The 19,965-nt window shown below is 47.1% G+C and overlaps 1 protein-coding gene across 1 annotated transcript; it reads left to right on the top strand.

The window, feature by feature from the left end:
• The first annotated feature begins 257 nt into the window (after positions 1–257).
• Positions 258–15,744, top strand: GABRQ (gamma-aminobutyric acid type A receptor subunit theta). Its single transcript, XM_067724643.1, has 9 exons — positions 258–409; positions 2,433–2,521; positions 7,591–7,658; positions 9,249–9,469; positions 11,260–11,342; positions 11,885–12,022; positions 12,566–12,718; positions 13,920–14,163; positions 14,922–15,744. Exons 1-9 carry the CDS (start codon positions 258–260, stop codon positions 15,742–15,744), a joined length of 1,971 nt encoding a protein of 656 aa, XP_067580744.1.
• The last annotated feature ends 4,221 nt before the right edge of the window (positions 15,745–19,965 follow it).

The raw sequence follows: 19,965 nt of genomic DNA, 5'->3' as shown, positions 1-19,965 counted from the left end.
AGCGCACCTCGCACCTGCTGGGCGCGTCCTGAGGGCGCTGCGTCGGGCAGAGGTACTGGAGGACTGCTCCCCCTGGGTTCTGGGCTCCGGTCCGAACCCCGCGCTCCCTGCTCCCCATACTCTCGCTACTGTCTCCTTAGAGGCGACTCCTAGCGACCCCCCAGCTCCCTCTCTCCCCGCACTGCCCACACCCCGTCCCTTTCCCCGGCGGCTGACGGCAGTCTCTCTCGCCCTCCGACCCCCGGAGTGCCGTAGCCATGGGCATCCGTGGGATGCTGCGAGCCGCTGTGCTTCTGCTGCTCATCAGAACCTGGCTCGCGGAGGGCAACGACCTCAATCCCACCCCAAAGTTCCACTTCTTCGAGCTCTCCTCCACCGTGCCCGATGTCGTCCTGGACCTCTTCAACTGGTAAGCGGGAGCCGCCAGCCTGGGCATGGCGGTGACAGGAGAGGATAGGCAGCCTCGGACCTCTTGGACGGAGCGGGCTGGGGAAGACTTGGACCCGGGCTCGCCGAGCCCTGGCGTGCAGGCCCTGCCTATAGGTCCCTGGAGGTTGGTGGGATGGGAGTGGGGGCCGCGGGGGGCCCTGTGCTTCAGCCCACCTGTTACTGCGGCGCCTGACCTGACAGAGCCCCGCGTGTGCCCAAACTGCAGCCCCAGGGGGTGGGGGGGAAAGATGCTCTCACCCCAAGGTCTGCCATCCATCCCCCGGGGACCGAGGCCCCTAGTAGCTTTTCCCAGTCACGTCCTTTGGCACCTGTAGGATTGGGGGAAGGGGGTACAGGGTGATGAGAAATTCACAAAACATAGACAGTAGAGACACCTGTTTGAGTCCGGATTTTTTTTCTATTCCATGAGGTGCGTGCGTGTGTTCCTGAATGCGTGTGTTGAGCAGTGAGGGACCTTTTCCGATGCTGCAGATAGAAATTATTGACTCAACCTCATCGTAGCCCAGACAGTGCGATCGGCGGCTGTATAGCATATAACCTTGTGGCCTGAGATGGGTGCATTTTTGTACTTGCTTCCTGTGAAAACATTTGAAGATTAGCTGTTTGATTTCAAGTTTGTTTGGGTCTGCAAATAACTGAAGAGATGTTAAACAGTCAGCCTTTACATGTAGATCACATGGAAATGTGTATTTGTGGTGGCCACAGATCCAGCATATGGATAATGTGTGTGTGGTCCTAAACAGGCAGAAATGCGTTGCTTTAATTCAGGAATCATGTCATTAAAGATGATGAGATTTTTTTTAAAGATGATTGAGAATAATTTTTAAAATGGCAAACCAGAAATGAACATGTATTAGGAAAAGGGGGCATAGTTGGGCAAGGTTCCAGCAGACAGCTCTGCAATGTCCTCAACCCAACATACCAAACTGCGCTAGTGAACACACACATACACACACACACACACACACACACACACACACACACGAGAGAGATTTGCAGAGGCTGACATTCCATAGTCAATGCATCAAAGATCCTAAGAGTCATAGTGATGCCCAGGGCCTATTCTCATTCACAAGCCCCTTTTGGGGAAAAGAGCCCCCCATGAAGGACTAGGTGAATTGGGAGGGCACATCAGAGACTTCTGGAAAGGCCAGCTCTCTGCGGGGTTGCGCTGGGTCCATTTACATGTGCTCACCCAAGACATGTCTAGGCTGGAAGCACATGCTTAGCCAAAGAGATCCCTGCTCCAAGAATACATGTGTTTTTGAGGACAGCCCTGAACCCCAAGAATCAAAAATGATGATTGATGAGGGTCATAAAACTCTGCTACATGAGCAAGGCTGTCTCTCTGTGTCATATGTAATATGCCAAGTCTTAGAGGTGTACAAAAACAAGATTCACATAGACGTGACAACAAAATGCTGGCCTTAGCCTAGGTAGGGGAAATGTGACTGAGCTAGAGAACATAGACTGGTGGGATCAGCTCATGGGAGTACTGAGGGTGAAAGATGACCTTTCCTGGGGCAATCAGGTGCCCCCAGAAAGAGGACTCCCACCAACCTGGAAAGCTGCATCCAGGCTGATGGTAAAGTGGGGCTCCTTAGGGGGCTGAAGTAATACATTATGTGAGGGCTCACACCTGCCCACACCCTCTTCTCTCCACTTCCCCTACAGTTTCCCCCCATCCCCCCAATTCTGCCTGGTAACAAGAATCCAGTCTTGAGGCCCCACCCTTTGGATAAAAGCTGGGGAGGAGGAGGGGGGAAGAGGAGTCTGCGTCGCTGCTGTGCTTCTGGCTGACTCACTGCAGGGATGGAGGGGAGCGGGGAGAGACGTGTACATGTATGACTGTATATGTCTGCATGTGTGCAGGAGGGAAGGCCCTGGCAAGTTGATGCTTAGGGTGCTCTTTGTTGTTTGTTTTCTGAGAAGCAGTGTGGCATTCACTGATGACCAATATTTACCAATGACTTCTCTTTCAGCAAAAGTTGTGCAAATGAAGCTATGGTTCACAAGATTTTGGACAGGGTGCTGTCGAAATATGATGTCCGTCTGAGGCCCAATTTTGGAGGTAAGACACGTCCAGATACTAGAGCTGAGATACAACAAGCCAGCCCCACCCAGTGAGCTGACCAGGAGCAGTCCTCTAGACCGGACACTTGTGCCTCTCCAAACCCCACCTTCCCGACCCTGCAGAGACCTGTAGCAGAGCACTCCCAGGCCCCCAACCCACAGGCCTTTCACTCTGCCCCTGGAATTTCTCCCATTTCTCCGCCTTCTAATGCAAGAGGCCTCTGCCCCCTCCACACTCCTTTACAGTGGCACGGAGCCTGAAGCACACTCCCTGGGGTGGCTGGAGAAGCACTAATCACAACAGGTGTGCTTCTCATGCTAGAGTTTTCTGCTTCATCTATGGGGAGGACACGTGTTCCACCTGTGAACACATTCTTTGCACCCTGGGCACTTACCCCATTCAGCTGGCTTATAACTAAGGGCATGGACTTCTCTGCCTAGTTTACTTCACCCACCTGGGTCCCAGGCACTTCTGCTTCTGCTCCCCCTCCCCAAGACTTCAGCTCCTACCAAGTTCAGTTTATTCAACACACTGCAGTCAGCATGATCTTTATTAATCCCACCTAACCACCTCAGGAACTTTTGATGGCTTTATTTAACTGCAAAATAAAATCTAAACTCCTTAGCCTAGCACTCAGATCTTAAACACAAAGGTGAGAAATGACAAGGAAACTGAAATACAAACCTCCAGGAAGCCAATACATCAATTTCTCCTCTTATTTCTGCCTAGCCTCACCTACCCCTACCCCTGGCTTTGGAAAGGGTGACTGGCTTCCATCACACAGCTTTAAAGTAACAGGCAACCTTCCCTGACCCCACAGAACAGGAATAGCATTCTCTGGCTGAGGGGACACCCAAGAAACCCAGACCAAGGACAGACAAGAGGAAGGGTGCATTAAATAGACATTAGTCACATTTTGGCTCAGAGGAAACAGAGAAAGAGCTAAAAAGTAGGGCGGCTAAGTCAGAGAAAGCACTCTCCTTCCTGCAGGTGGTAGAACTAGACACCCAATCTAAAGGGTTAATAAATGCTAATATTCACATTTGTACCTATGAATAGAGGTCTTCTGAATACACAAAGCCTCCACCCTAAAGGGCACACAGCTGTTAGCACTTGCCTTTGTGCTAGACCACTGGGGGGCTCTGTGATTTGCTTAGGGAGCCCCCTTGAAAACCAAGTTGATCGCCCTATGCCCTAAGGTTTGGAGGTTGGACATTTGACTGGTATCCCATTGGCTCCTTTGCTTCCTCCGAGTGTGAGGGCAGAAGGTCGTGCTGTCCCTGGATCCAAGGTGAGTGTGCACTGGGGAGTGGGAGGCTGGAGTGGAGAGGGCAGAAGGTAAGTTCTTTCATTATAGAAATTCAGGTGTTAGGGCACAGCCAGCACTCCATTGCATGACACTGGTTTTAGACCAGTTGCACCAAGCAACAGTGGGTGTCAAGGGTGTAGCTGTTACATTTTCTCAATTCATTGTTTTCCTGTTTCTCAGCAAAGGCTAACCAACAGCCATTCAAGTATATCAAGCACGTTCTCCTCGCTGCTTCAGGTTGCCATCTCTGCAGGCATCTGGGGCTATGGGGACAAAACAGGGGCAAGGACCACCCTCTGGGGATTGTCAGGTGTGGCTGGCCCATGGTATCTCCAAGGCACCAACATTTTTTGAGCTAACTTGGATTTGTTTACACCTGATGCCTAACCTCCTGGGTTACCTAAGCTTTATGGGCATGCAGACCTGGGGAGTATGGGAATAGCTGGGTCCCCAGTTTGGCCAAACAGTAGATGAAGGTGGGAGAGCAAGGACAATGCAGGACCTTCTAGCATTTAGACAGAAGGAGGAACTACAGACTCTAAGTCTGGGGCTGTTTTATTGGGTTGGGGGGAGGCAGTCAATTGGAGAGCTGGGCCAGGGGGTTTAGAGTTGGGGTAGTCCATGACTCCCACTAGACACAGAATCAAATTTCCCTCTGTGTCTGAAGTGAAGTAGAGTTTCAGAGCTTAACACGCAGGCACACACGCCCCCCACATGCAGAGACATGACCTAACTGTGGTTGGGTTCAAATGGGAGACATTCCTTCCTTGAGAAGAGGAGGATGAAGAGGAGGAGGAGGGACCAGGGAAAGTTAACAAAGCTGCTTCTTTCTGAGCACGTGCTGCAAAAGGCAGGTCCCTAAGGCCTTTGCTTAGCCCATCACGTGGTATGACATAGGTGTGGAGTGAAGGAATAAATGGGACATCTTCATCATTCCTTCATTTACCTCCTCTTCCTCTGGTACTCTGATGGATGCGAGGGAGGAAGTAGAGTTGGGTAGCAAAGTTTCCAAGAGGGAGGGAAGTGATTACCCCCTTCCACTTTTTCTGCCTTCCTGAGTCCATCAGGAAGGACAGCGATGGGATATGGGACAGAGGCCATCATCCCCGAGATAGCATTTAGATACCTTACCTGGAAGCATCTTGTTCCCCTCTGTTATCCTTGTAAGGATGTGGGATATCTTAGCTAAGCTCTTGTTCTGACCACTACTAGCACATAAGGTATTTCTCCTAATTTAGGTGGATAAATTAGAAAAAGATCCCAGGGCTCCTTCCTCCAGGCCACAGTCCTGGACCAAGACTCATGCCTTGGTGAGGGGAATGTGGACTGCACTTCAGTTCCCACTTGCCTCTTCAACTGGGAATCTTGGACAAAGCTGAGCCCTGGCACTTTAGGGTTCGGGTCCCCAGGATTCTGCTGTAAGTGATTGGATTGCCTGAATGACACAGAATGGTCTAGGATTATAAGTTTGACACTAGAGTGAGGTAGTTGAGGGGATGACTGCCTGGCCCTTCTGGGGCTTGTTGCCTGCGTAACACAGCCTCCATCCTCATCTAAACGCATGTGGGGAGCCTGAAAGGCTGTAATAAAAAAACTGCCTTTCTAGAAACCCCTGTCACTACATAGCGATCATTCACAATAGCTGTGAATGCTATGCCTTCACACAGAGGCCCATTTACTTCTCAGCTGCCATTCATACGTGGATTCCCAATAGCACTTTGCAGCTCAGCTTCTAGGCAGCCAGCCTGCAGTGAAGCCAGCAGGCTGAATTGGAAGCGTCACACGTGTTTCCATAACAGCTATGTGATGTAATACACATAGAATAATGGCTTAGCTGTGAGGCCCGGTGAAGAGTTTTGAGTCAATGAGGAAACAACTAAAATGTATTTTTCCACAGTACTTTATAGTCTAGTACATATTTGCACATCCATTATCACATTTGAATGGGCAGCACTAACACCTAGTCCTGAAAAAGAAAGCCAGGAGGCAGAAACAGACAGACAGACAGACAGACACACACACACACACACACACATGCACACATGCACATGTACACGCACAAATTCAATCACAGTTACATATTAACACACACAAACACCCTCACCCATGTACTCACTCACATGAACACACAAATTCACTCACACACATATACACCCTCACATACACTAACACACATGCTCACACATTTGCATACACACATGAACATGTTCATACATTCATTCTCACACAAACGTGCTCACATACACAAACACACTCACAAATTCATTCAAACACACCCACATACATCCACATGCTCATGCATTCACTTATACTTGCACACAAATATCCTCAGATATACAAACACAAATTCACTCACACACATAGACACACACACTCACACATGCTTTGTCATTCACACACATGAAGATACCCACATGTTCACTCACACATGCACACATATACAAACATGTCTACATATTTGCCAACTCAGAAACACACGCACCTGAACATGCTCACACATTCACTCATACCTGTATAGTGACATGCTAACACATATGGATATGCTCATGGGTTCACTTGCACATCAGCATGATCACACACTCACTCAAACACACACATTCAGCCACACACACATGGACAAGTTCACAGATTTTCTCAAGCACATAAACATGCTTACATACACCCACACTTACACACTCACAGTTGTAAGTGTGATGGGTGTGAGTGTAGAAGTGTAATCATTTATCACACTTATCACTTGCATGTGAACAAGGTCACACACACATATATGAATATTCATATATTCATACAATGAACTTGCTCACTCACACATACATACACCCATAAGTTCACTTACATTCCCAAACACAACTTTACACACACAAACATAATCATGCATTCACTTACACATGGACATGCTCACAGATACACTAAGTGAACAGCCTCACGCAAATAACCTACATATTCACTCCCACACAATACACTCAAATACACACACATGCTGACGCATTCATTCACCCAGAAATGTGCTCACACATTCACTTATACAGAAACATGCTCACATACATGAAAACACTCACAAATTCACTCACACACATACAAACAAGGTTACAAACACACCCATGTTCACACATTCCCTTGCACATTAACAAGCTCACATACACTCACACAGTCACACATTCTCTCATACATGATCACACAAACACATTAACTCATAATTCACTCCCACACAACACACTCAAGCATACAAACATGCTCAAATACACTCATGTGCACACTGACACATTCACCTGCACATGAATACATGCACAGATTTACTCAGGTATGTGAACATGCTCACATACACTCATGCACACAGCTCACGCATTCATTCACACAAAAACACACGTTCGTTCCCACATGGACACATTCACATGAACTCACACAAATATGCTCATGCACACCACAAATCTTAAGTTTTTTATCAAGAAAACGTTTAGAAAAAGAGTGCTTCATTGCCTTATTTTTTTCTTCATTTTGGCCTGACTCTTTCTTTTCAGCATATTGTGAGCCAGGCCCTACTCTAAGTGCTTGGGTTGCATTAACTATGAGATAAGTGCTATCATTATCCCCATTTTACTCATGAGGAAACTAAGCTCAGAGAGGTTAGGTAGCTTATTCAAGGTCACATAGCTAGTAAGTGCCAAAATGGGGTTCAAACTTCAGGCAGTCTGGCCCCTGAGTCCATGTTTTGCCCTTTTTCCTACACTGCATGTAATAGTGTCTTCCTGTATTGTAGGTGCCCCTGTGCCAGTGGGAGTATCTATCTATGTCTCCAGTATTGAACAGATCTCAGAAATGACTATGGTAAGTGTGTCAGCTCCAGCCATGAGACAAGGAGCAGGGTCATAAGCCTATTGTTCTGACCTGCAGCAGAGGCCACATGGAGGGCACAGTAGGTTTTGGAAACTACAGCCACCTGAAATTAAAAATAAATAAATCTAGATGTATTACAGACATTAAAGTGAAAGGCTTATGATGGTTTTAAAATATAATATAGGATATTCTTTTAGTGTCTTTGAGATAGGTAAGGACTTTTTAAAAAAGACACAGAAAACACAAACTATAAAAATAAATACTGGTAACTAAACTATATTAATATTCTCTTTAGCCAAAACTTCTGGCACTTCTGTTTTGCAAAATAAAAAAGCAAAGTGAGCATGACAAGTTTGAAAGGATAGTTCAGATTGGACTAAAATATTTGCAACACAAAGGACTGGTATTGAAAATACACATAATTCCTGTGAATTAATAAGAATATTTTTATTTTTTTAACATCTTTATTGGAGTATAACTGCTTTACAATGGTGTGTTAGTTTCTGCTTTATAACAAAGTGAATCAGTTATACATATACATATATCCCCATATCTCTTCCCTCTTGCGTCTCCCTCCCTCCCACCCTCCCTATCCCACCCCTCTAGGTGGTCACAGAGCACAGAGCTGATCTCCCTAGGCTATAAGGCTGCTTCCCACTAGCTATCTATTTTACGTTTGGTAGTGTATATAAGTCCATGTCACTCTCACAGAGTGAGAGTGAGAAGAATATTTTTAAAGCAATAGAAAAATGATCAGAAAATTTAAACAAGAACTTCACTTTTGTGAAGAAAACCAAGTAGCAGATAAACTTATGAAAAGATGCTTGACTTTATTATTAATCAGTGAAATGCAAAATAAGACCACAGTGAGAACCCATTACATATCCACCAGACTAGCAAAAAGTCAAAAGTCAGACAGTACCAATGTTGGTAAGGCAGGAGCATTGGGAGCTCTTATCTGCACTTTATAGGGGTATAAACTGGAACTTTTGCTTTATAGTTTTTATTTCATTGTGATTTTGATGTGTATGGTGTCATCACATAATAATACACATAGTATATTCATATAAGGGAATAGTATCCAGCAATGCAAGTGAACAAATTTTAATTACACACATCGACCTGAGCAAACACACAAACATAATGTTGAGTGAAAGAAGCAACTTATGAATACATAGTGTGATTCCATTCAGAAAAAAATTTTAAATAAGTCCAACTAAGCAATATGTTTCTTAGAAATACATAGACAATAAAACTTAAGAAAACATAGAGAAAAAATAGAAAAAGCAAGGGATTATTATCATTAAAATCTAAGATAATGGTTACTGCTGGGAGGTGTGGGAAATATGTTCTGTAAGAGACACGTTGAAGATTGATAGTTATTGGGAATATTCTATTTCTTAACCTGAATTTTAATTTTATGGGGCTCATTTTATTATTCGTAACATTGAACACTCTTACATATGTTTCGTTACGCATCTATATTTAGGATGTATTTCATACACCTGCATACACACAAACACTGAGAACAGAAAGCTGGGCAACCTCACTTACAACTAGGATTTACCTTTCTTTCCTCAGGACTATACTATTACAATGTTTTTTCATCAGACCTGGAAAGATCCACGTTTAGCATACTATGAGACCAATCTGAACCTGACCCTGGACTATCAGATGCTTGAGAAGTTGTGGGTCCCTGACTGCTACTTTCTAAATAGCAAGGATGCTTTTGTGCATGATGTGACTGTAGAAAATCGCGTGTTTCAGCTTCAGCCAGATGGAACGGTGCGGTATGGCATCCGGTGAGTTCCCCCAGGGACCTGGGGGTCACCATGACAGCCTACCTTCTTCCCATTAATTATCCCATGAACACACTCCAAGGGACACACAGAGGAGCCCACTGCTTTCCAAATCTCTCTTTCACTGCCCCCTTCACTCAGTAGTCAAAGTGGAACCTTCAGAGTTTCCCACAGCCATCCTTGGCTGTCCTGTCCCCACACCTTGCCTTATGCTGTTGCTTCTGTCTGGAATGACCCGTTCCTCTTTCCACGAGTCTGAAGCTTTCCTATCCTTCAATCCCTAATTCAAATGCCCTCTTTGTCAAGAAATCATCTTTGATACTCTCAACTGGAAGAGCTCTCCCTTTGCCTTAGCATTGAATGTATATTCTGTTATTTATTTGTGTCTTTTCTCTCCCATGCAGTGAAGGAGGGGGACTGGTCTCTGCCATTGATCATATATGCAACATGCAGGGGCCCCAAGGGTGCGCAGTGTGCGTATATTGCCTATGGCTTTGTACAAACAGAATGTGTGCACACTGGAGCTCCCCACTGGCCTATTTATAGCATAGCAGACAGTCACCAAAGCCCTCCGCACAGCCTCATCTCTTACAAAAAGTCTCTTAAGACAAGCATGAGACATAAATTTAGCTCAGAAAATGTCTCCAAGAGGGAGCTACTAGGGTACAGCTCTTTCTCTGCGGTTCTCTTGCTGAATCCCTTTGTTTCCCTCTTCTTTCTCCATCCACTTTCCCATGGACCCAGACACTGGAGTCAGAGAACAACAAAGCTTACAGGGAACAGGTCACTGGTCACAAAGGGGGCCTCAGCTGATTAATGTTCATGTAGAATTCACAGAAAGGAGATAAATACACACACACACACACACACACACACACACACACACACACACACACTACCCACTGTACAAAATGGAAATCACTTCAAGAGTTGAAAGGGACAAGGGTGGTATAAGCAACTGGGAAAGGCAGGACAAGGAAGGGGCCAGAGCTTCCCAGCTGGGGCTGCAAAGACCTCTTCTAATTATCCTCTTCCCCATTGTTCACTTCTCCCACTTCCCCAGGTCTTCCAAGATCCCTCCTCAGATTCCTCTCTTGGACCTACCACATGACAACTTGAAGCCCCATTCCATAGCTCACCTCAGATATATTAATCCCTCCTATCCATTTATACCCACTGGCATTTTGCTAAGCCCCAGTACCCTCATAAGCAATGCACAGAGATGGGATTGCTGCCGGAACAGCTCCCATGGCCAAAGGTAGGCCGGGGCCACTGCCCACATCGGTACCCGCACACCACACACAGGCACTCCACAACAGATCTGGTGTTTCAGCTGCTTCAGTGTAGCGGTTTCCTCCTGACAGCTTTGCTGCTCCTTCAGCAAGAAAGTCCTCTTTCTGCCTCTGCATTCAGTTTCCTCAAGGACCCTTCCCGTTCTGACACCCTGAGGCTTCCTGACATGCCATGTATCTGTTGTCATCTGTGTAAGTCCTACCAGACTTTTGGGTGTCTGTCACATACAAATTCCCTCTCTCCTCCTTACACAACTGCAACTCATCTTTCCTCTAGGAGGGAAGGAAGCGTGCGGGGCGGGGGCAGGGTGGGGGAGGAGAAAGAAGGAAAGAAGAAAGGGAGGGAAGGAGGACCCAGCTCTAATGTGGCCAGTGTGGGAAGGTGTTAGGTGGGTCAGTCCTTGGGGTGCCTCTCCCCACCCCACCCCTTCAGTCTTCTCAGGAACAGTTACTTGCCTGGGCTTGACTCACTTTTCTGTTCCTTTTGCTTTTCCTTTGCAGGCTCACCACCACAGCAGCTTGTTCCATGAATCTGCAAAAATTCCCTCTGGACAAGCAGACCTGCAAGCTGGAGGTGGAGAGCTGTACGTATGTCTCCCAAGTCCCCTTTTTTCCCTACCCAGCATTGGGGCCGTGATGAAGCCAAAGGCAAACTTGACAGTGAGAGGGCCTGCATATCTCCCCTACTCCCTCCCTCCCCCATTTCTCTCTCTCCCAGGTAGATAGATGATAGATAGATAGATAGATAGATAGATAGATAGATAGATAGATAGATAGAGACAGAAAGACAGACAGAGAGGGGTGTATATACGTATGGTATCAGGGAGAAGGTGGCCTTTAGGCTATAAAGAGTCCCATAGGGAAATGTGCCTAGCTATGGGAAAATTGTGCACAAGCTAATGGGTAGGAGCATATCTCTTTGCTGTGCTTTCCTTCCTGGATAAGAAACTTCAAACTGAGAGTTCTCTTTCCATGTGACCCCCTTCCTTATGCTCAGACCCACAAAACACAAAGGTACCCCAATATTGCAGGTTCCAACTACCCTTTGGTTTTCACAAGCTCCCCTGGTGTGAAATCTGCCTATGCCTGCTTTCTGAGATTAACTCTGTTTCCTTCCCCCTCCTAGATGGCTACACAGTTGAAGACATCCTATTATACTGGGAAGGCAATGGGAATGCCATCCAGGGTACTGAGAAGCTGCACATCCCTCAGTTCAGTTTCCTAGGAAAGACGATGACTAGCAAAGAGGTGTTTTTCTACACAGGTGGGTCTGACCCCCTCCTTCTCTCCTATCTCCTGTCTCTTTTGTACCCTAGGAAATTCCTGGTAACCTCTGCCTTTGACCTCTAGACTCTCTTCTTCCTTCTTTCCTATTCCCTTCTTGTTCTGGATACCTTCCAAAGCCCCCTTCATAAAGTCCCAATGGCTTACCCTCTGCCAATGAGGAAATGTGTGTGGAAGCAGTTGGCCAGGTTTGACACTCCACAGGCCTCCTTCCAGGGCCAGCCTCTCCCCTTCCATCTGTTGTAGCTTTGAAATATCTCATGTCTTTCCCATTTCAACTTCAGTTGACATGGAGAAAGTGAGGAAGGAAGGAAGAGATAGCAGACTTGCTACGCCATATGGGCCTGCTGACACATGCCATTGTCACTGGCCTTAAGGCAGCAAATGGGGTCAGGTCTACATACTGCCCAGACTGTAATATTAGAGGCTGAACTGGCCACTGGTTTCCCCCCCACCATCGTGTACTTTACTCGGAAAATCCCCTCACCCCTGCCACCCTAATACCAGTATGTCTACCTGCCAGGTTCCTATGTGCGCCTGATAGTGAGGTTCCTGGTCAAGAGGGAAGTCACCAGCTACCTTGTGCAGATCTATTGGCCTACTGTCCTCACCACTGTTGTTTCCTGGATATCATTTTGGATGAACTATGAATCCTCTGCAGCCAGGGTGACAGTAGGTAGGTCCTGTTCCCATCCCAGGAAGGAACTTGGGTTGTCTTGCTCAGAAAAAAGTTGAAAGTAAGGAACAGTGTGTGACTGCACAGGCAAGGAAACAAGATGGGACCTAACAGGCACACTACAGGTGCCCAGCCAATCCACAGCAGAGAGACCAACATTGGAGACAGATGTGAAAAAAACATCAGGGTTGGGATCTTGGTATATTGGGTCCAAAGTACCAGAATTCATTATTTGCTGGATACATAAATGAATGGACAAGTCACAAATTTAGATCAGAAATGCAACACAATAAACATTGATTAAGCAACATATCAAAATGCCCAATTAGGCAGCAGAGGGCTTCTAGATGAGCTGCTCCTGGCAAGTGTCTAATGGAATGCTGAGACAAATGCTATCAGAGTCCAGAGGAGGAAATGACCCAGGTAATGACCCAGATCTTATCGGCTAAAACTGCACCAAGAAAGTATTGCTCAAACTGGGTTTTGAGGACTTCCAGGAGGGTGCCTGGAGCACAAGCTGGGGAAGTGGGGAGAGTAGCAGAAAGGCAGCTTGGGCTGACTTGGGAAGAACGTGAAATTCCATTTTAAGCAGTTGGAACTTCATGTATAAGCAATGGGGAGCATCAAAGGCTTTTGAGCAGTACTAAGGAGGGGCCTAAAGAGATCAGCTCCCAAATTTATTTGGTCCCACTCTGCAGAATGTCTGTGTATCCCAGACCCTCGTCTGCTTTCTCCTTCACCATCTTTGGGGCAGACTTTTCAGCCTCCTTCTTTAGAAGCACACACTAGGCTAAACCTTTATATTTATGTAATATTTTAGGGGTCACAAAACTTTCTGAGGGATGGACTACAGGAAAGCTTACATACTAGCAGGCAAAGGGGGAAAGGACCATCATAGGGCAAAACGGGGCTGGACATGTAAATCACTATGAAACCATGGCTGGAGATTTTTGACTTGATCCTAAGAGCAATGGGAAATCACTAAACTATTGAAGTACAGGTTGGGTGTAAAGATGGGGGAGGAGAAGCAAAGATAGCAGTTGAGCCAGGGCCCTAAGCCTGGTAAGCTGAAGGCCTTTTGCTGAGGGCCCTCTCAATCTCAGAGATGGCCTTTGCTCCCTTCCAGTGGGGTGTGGGTCTGATGGCTTGCCAAGAACTTCAGCCACCTGAGGGGACTAACCCTGTGCTATGTTGTTTATAGGTTTGACTTCAATGCTCATCCTGAATGCCATCAACTCACATCTGCGGAATAAACTCCCCCAATTTTCCTGTATCAAGGCCATTGACATCTATATGGTCGTATGCTTCTTCTTTGTGTTCCTGTCCTTGCTAGAATATGTCTACATCAACTATGTTTTCTACAGCCGAAGAGGACCTCAGCGCTCTCAGAGGCAACTCAGAAGAGCCCAAAGAGTCATGACCCGCTACCGCTACCAAGAGGCGATGCAGGTTTGGCTTTTTGACTGACAATCTGCTTTCCTTGAGCACTTCTTAAACCTAAGATTAGCACTTGACCCTTTCAAATTTCTTAGCTCCTTTAATCCTCATACAACACACACATGCGCACACATGCACGCACACACACACACACGCACATGCACACACACGCACACACACACGCACTCCAGGTAAGAAAGAAGTAGAACAATTTATCATCACTCCTTTATAGGTTGAGTCATTGTCCAAGGTCATAAGTGGCAGAGCTATAGATTTCCCAAGACCTTTGGGCTTCAAATCCAGTCTACTTAGCATGCCTCCAGTGGCAGGCAATGGAGCCAGAGGGAAAGGGAACACAGGGAAGCTGAAAGGAAGAGACACCAGAGAGGCTGACCTAACCCTCCTTCCTTTGCTCTTTTGACTCCGAAAGCCATGCTGAGCATTTTGCTGCTGGCAGTACGTTAATGTCCCTCCTTTACAGGGAACTTACCCCCACCTGCCTGAGGAGGTCTTGCCTCTGTCCACTACACAGCACTCCAGAGGGAGCAGCTGCCCCAGAGGGGCAGCAAGAGCCATGAACTTCCCTTGCATGCTAACAGCCTCTCGGTCCTGTTCCTCGGCACCTTGCGCACAAGAGACCCCAGGAAGAAGAGGTGGCTTTCTCAGTGGAAGAGCCCATCAGTCATGTTACAAGTGCTCATGAGGAAAGTCCCCCCCCCCCACGCTCCCTAAAAGTGATTGTACATGCAGCATTCGACCTCATGAGTCTATCCACTGTCTCCTTAAAGGATGACCAGTTGCACATAGAAGATGAAAATGGCTCTCCTCCCTCCAGACGGGTGTGGGCTGGCCTAGCAAGCCCAGAAAGCCTCGGCTCTCTAGCCTCCATCTCAGAGCAGGCACCTCTGGCCTCCTCAGAAAGCCTCAGCTCACTGTCTTCTCTCTCGGACCAGTCCTGGCTGGCCACTGCAGAAAGCCTGAGTGACCTGCCATCCACCTCAGAGCAGGCCGTGCCCAGCTATGGCATTTGCATTAATGATATTGATATTGATGACAGTGTTATTCCTACTGAAATCCGCAACTGTGCAGAGGCCCATGGCCGTGCTGAGACCTGTGACCCAGAAGACCCTGAAGAGAGCTCCAACTCCGATGAGAGCCAAGACCATGGCCCCAGTAGGAAGCATCTGCTTGTCCACAGCCAGAGGTGTGTGCAAGAAGCAAACTACAACCTTGAGGAGATCCATAACACCCTTGATGAGACCCATAGCACCCTTCATGACATTTGTAGCTTGCCTGATGACGTCAGAGTTGAGAGTGGCTGCCTTGACCTTGAGAAGCAACTCAAGTATAATGTTGACAGTACCTGCAGCCTTTATGGTAATGTTATGGGCTTTGATCCAGACAAGAACACTAACTCGGAGTCTGATGACAGTTCCCCCCCAAGCCCTGGGTGCTCCTTCAGTAAAGGGTTCTCTTCCAAGCTCTTTCACCCTGACTACATCCCTAAGGTCGACCGGTGCTCCCGGCTCCTCTTCCCTCTTGCCTTTGTGGTGTTCAACATTGTTTACTGGGTGTACCATATGTATTAGTTCCATAGTGTCCCAGAGTGACACTATGCTCCTTTCATAGTTCCTTTTGGTTCCGTTTTACCTTCTTTTCTTTTTTCGTTTTACTTTGTGGTTATTTGGGCAGTTGAATCAGTTCCACCTTTCTCTTTACAAACATGAGGTGGGGAGTAGTTGGAAAGGTTGTGTTCTGGCTGGAAGTAAAGGGATTGAGGTGGAGTTGGAGGTAAATAGCACATTGATTTCCCATTTCTTCTGAATACTATCACGTTTTCAAAGCCTTCTAACACCTAATAAGCACAGAAAAGCCCCCTGGAAATGGAAATGTTTAGAAAACAGAGAGGAGCCAGACTGGGGGACAGAAAGGATCCAAGCCCTGTACACAAAAACATTTCTGGGGGCTTTTCTGTCCCACTAAAGTGTTGAGTTTTCTTTTTCATTACTTTTTTCTTCTGTTTTTTTTTTTTTTTTCCCCTCCTAGGGATTATGGTCCTTGCTCACCCTCTGCTTAGGGTTTTACAGGAGAAAGCCAGACTGGGTTGGAGAAGGGCTAGCCATCTCTTGCAAATGCAGGTGGCTGGCTTTGGGGAACTTGGGGGATTTTGAAAGTGCCTTCCCCCCACTATTTTTGTTTTTTTCTTGCGGTACGCGGGCCTCTCACTGTTGTGGCCTCTCCCGTTGCGGAGCACAGGCTCCGGACGCGCAGGCTCAGCGGCCATGGTTCACGGGCCCAGCCGCTCCGCGGCATGTGGGATCTTCCCGGACCGGGGCACAAACCCGCGTCCCCTGCATCGGCAGGCGGGCTCTCAATCACTGTGCCACCAGGGAAACCCTCCCCCACTATTTTTTCTGTTGTATTTTGAGTGTGGTGTTGTGGTGCGGTGTTGGGAATGGAATGTGGGTGGGTGGGTAGGGGTGCTGAGTGAAATGTCAGGGTAAATGAGAGAGCATGTTCCCAGCAGGAGCTCGCAGAGGGTGAATGATGTTGGGTTGGAGATTACTCAGATTGAGGCAGCATCTTTGGAGGGATTGGAACTTCTCTTGCGTATATTTCTGCTTCAGAATGTTTGACAATGGGGACTCAATACATCTGTCTAGGTCACATGCTGAGTTGATCACTAGACACAGTGCAAGCACTTGGTGAATGAAGACTAGGGTTTGGAAAGTTCACCATCTGATCTAGAATAGCTGTTGTGAATCAGTATACTGATTCTTGCTGTTTGTCAAGTGCATAGTAAGTGTCAACGAGCTTACCCACACATCCCATTGTTGAACCCTCACAAGAGTCCTGTGAGCCAGGGAAGGCAAAGTACATTGTCCCCAGTGTTCTGAGGGGGAAAAAATGGAATTTATGTACCACGCTTGAGGACATGCATCCAGTGAGTGGTGGAGCCACCCCACTTGCTCTTCCTTCTTCTTGTCCTCATAACTCTGTCAGCTGAGGTGCTCCCCTGTCTCTCCTCCCTTTTACAAAAGGGGGGTGCTCCATCAGGTTCTGCTTATGTGCCAGGCATCAGACCTCATCCTACAGCACCTGGAGCATCTCTGCAGAAAGAGACCAGTGACCAGCCAATGAGTGTGAACCGAGCACATTGAACATAGGCACTGCTCACCCGATGGGGCTCCTAAGGGAAGTGGGCAGTAGCCTGCATGCCAATTTGCCAAGCAGCTCCATTTCACTGACAGAGGAGGTGGGGGAGCAAGATTTGCCAAGCACCCAGCTTACGTTCCTCCTTCCTCCATAGGCAGAGCCTCTACTGCAGCCCCTCAGCCACCTACGCTTTTAACCGTGTTCCTATATTTGTGTTTCTGTGTATACCTGGGTGTGTGTCTGCATCAAGGTAGTTCTGCGTGCACATACAACCACTTGAGAAGCTGTATAGTTCTATGTACATCAGTGTAAATCTATATTGGTGTGTATAAGATTGTATATATAAAAACATGTAGATGCACATATGTGTGCATGTGTGCACCCCTATGAAAGAGTGTGTAAACTTACAACTTACGTATGTGTGTGCTTGTGTGTACACACATGGGTGTATTCTGCATGCATGTGTATAAGTGCATGTGTGCATACTTCTGTTTATTTATCTGATTTGAATAGGTGTGAAAGGAAATACGTGTGAAAGCATATGCATTCCTTTTTGGTGGCTCTTCTTGAACCACCAGAATTCCCTTGGCCTGTTCCCACATAAGGGGGGCCGTATTTGGCCGGGCTACTTAACTGACCATTTCTTTCCAATTCCCTTGTTCCAGGGAGCGGTGTCTCCCGGTCCCCATCCACTCTTCTCCTCGTCCCTCCACCCATCTGTGCTGTCTCCTGGACGGAAGATGCAGAAGAAGTGAATGTAGTCCCAGGAAGAGATAATTTAGTGCCTTGAGGTAGGAAATGCTCGATCATGGGCTAGGATGGGAGTTCAGAGATTTTGCTTTGTCCTGGAAGGACGTGTTTGGCAGTAACAAAGGTAGGGGTTGGGGTGGGGAAGCCTTGAAGATGCAGTAAGAACAAAAATATGATGTACACAATGGGATGGGAGAGCTAAAGAGCTGGAGAGGAGGTTGTATATAGCCTTTATGATTCATCCTTTTATTATAATCACCTTGTAAGTCTGAAACGTGTCAGGGCGGAGCCAGCTGCAAGCAGGTGGGTGGTATGAGGAAACGGCTCAGGGGATTGGCTGCTAGCAGTTGGAGGCAAAGAACCAAAGGGCACTTTGGTAGCCCATCCTGGGATGGTTGTTAATTGCACTTCAGCCTTGGATTTGGATTTGTAGTCCAGAGCTCCCTACTTCCACCCCCTCCAGGGAAAGAATAATCAGAGGGGTGAGAGGGCTGACCAAGGAGAGAAGTGCAAAGGAGCCCTCAGGGGCTGACTACCTCGATCAGCTCAGCTTGTCTCTTCTTCTTTTCTATACACACAGCATACAAATATAGCATCCTAACACACCCACAGAGACCTACACAGTAACACATACATGTATACACACATGGGCACTCACCTTCAGCAGCATATACATATATACACACAGATATGCACAAACACATACAGCCACACATACATAAGTTCACATGCAAAATCACACGTTTACCCTCATATCCACACACAAACACACACATACACACACACAAATCTTATGAGACAGCTAAAAACAAGAAAATTGCTGCTGGAATATCAAAGATAGCCTCTTTCTTTTTGGACACCCCTCACAGAGAAATCAGGTTTGTGGGGAGAGCAATGACCTCACATCTGAAGCTCCCATCATGGCTATTGAAAGCCTTGCTTCCTGGGGCCTAAACATTGGTTGATTGATTTGGATTTGGGTTTCCAGGACCCAGGAGTGCCTTTGAGCCCTGCAGGAGGCAAGCAGTTCATTTGGGAGGAGATCATACAGATAGATTGGAGGAGTGGGGACAAAAAAAGAAGGTTTTAAGATGTATCTGGTAGAAATGCTCAGGAAGTCTTCAGAGTGCAGAGGAAGGGCAGAGAGGCCAGTTGTAAATATCTCTACAGATCCATGTAGCTAGATATAATATTATACTTTAAAAAAAGAATACCCTGCCCTAGTGTGCTGCAATGAGAGCAGTTGAACTACTGCGGCTCACACTGTGTGAGAGTGAGTGTCAAGGTGGAGGCGGAGGTTTGGCAACGACACCTTATCAGAAACTTGAACCTTTGAGTTTGCCATAGAATTGGTCGTTTTAGCCTGAAAATTGCCAGATCTCCCCTGTGTCATTCTCTGTGTGTTCTGTCGTCAGTGTCGTGGTTGAGCCCCACTCTTAGCTGCCCCCAGCTGTACAAGCACGTCGCCCTCCAGCTGGTTGCCTACACCCCCCACCCCTGCACTCCTCATCTCACACCCACTAACTCAATCAGGGTCTGTGCTAACAGAGAATTTGGAGCTTGGGCAGAGGGAAGGGTCTTGCTTAGTCTGAGATGGAGCAGCCCAGACTTTATTTGTCTACCCACCTTCTCTTTCTTTACCCCCGAAAATTGCTCCTCTACCACTACCACGGGAAGGAGACCTCTGTGTCTTTAATGTGTCAGTTTGTTGTGGGGATGTGTGACACGATTCCTACGAAGTTCTTGCATGTGCCACTGTGGGGCACCTTTGCAGAGATAACAGACAATCTCTTGGGTCTTACTGGAGCTTGTCAAATGTATTCTTACAATCCATGTCATCTTGTTAATAGCAAGGCTGCAAAGTGTTTGCACATTTAGAGCTGAGTTTTGCTGAGACTGTGGCC

This window comes from Pseudorca crassidens, chromosome X (assembly GCF_039906515.1).
Source record: "Pseudorca crassidens isolate mPseCra1 chromosome X, mPseCra1.hap1, whole genome shotgun sequence".
In the NCBI taxonomy this organism is placed as follows: domain Eukaryota; kingdom Metazoa; phylum Chordata; class Mammalia; order Artiodactyla; family Delphinidae; genus Pseudorca; species Pseudorca crassidens.
This window is presented reverse-complemented; position numbering and strand designations above follow the sequence as displayed.

What these genes read in the sequence shown, in the direction of transcription:
- GABRQ (XM_067724643.1), top strand. Translation starts at nt 258, where the DNA reads ATGGGCATCCGTGGGATGCTGCGAGCCGCTGTGCTTCTGCTGCTCATC. An exon ending in ACGGTGCGGTATGGCATCCG is followed by an intron (nt 9,470 to 11,259) that starts GTGAGTTCCCCC and finishes TTTCCTTTGCAG; the next exon opens with GCTCACCACCACAGCAGCTT. An exon ending in CAAGCTGGAGGTGGAGAGCT is followed by an intron (nt 11,343 to 11,884) that starts GTACGTATGTCT and finishes TCCCCCTCCTAG; the next exon opens with ATGGCTACACAGTTGAAGAC.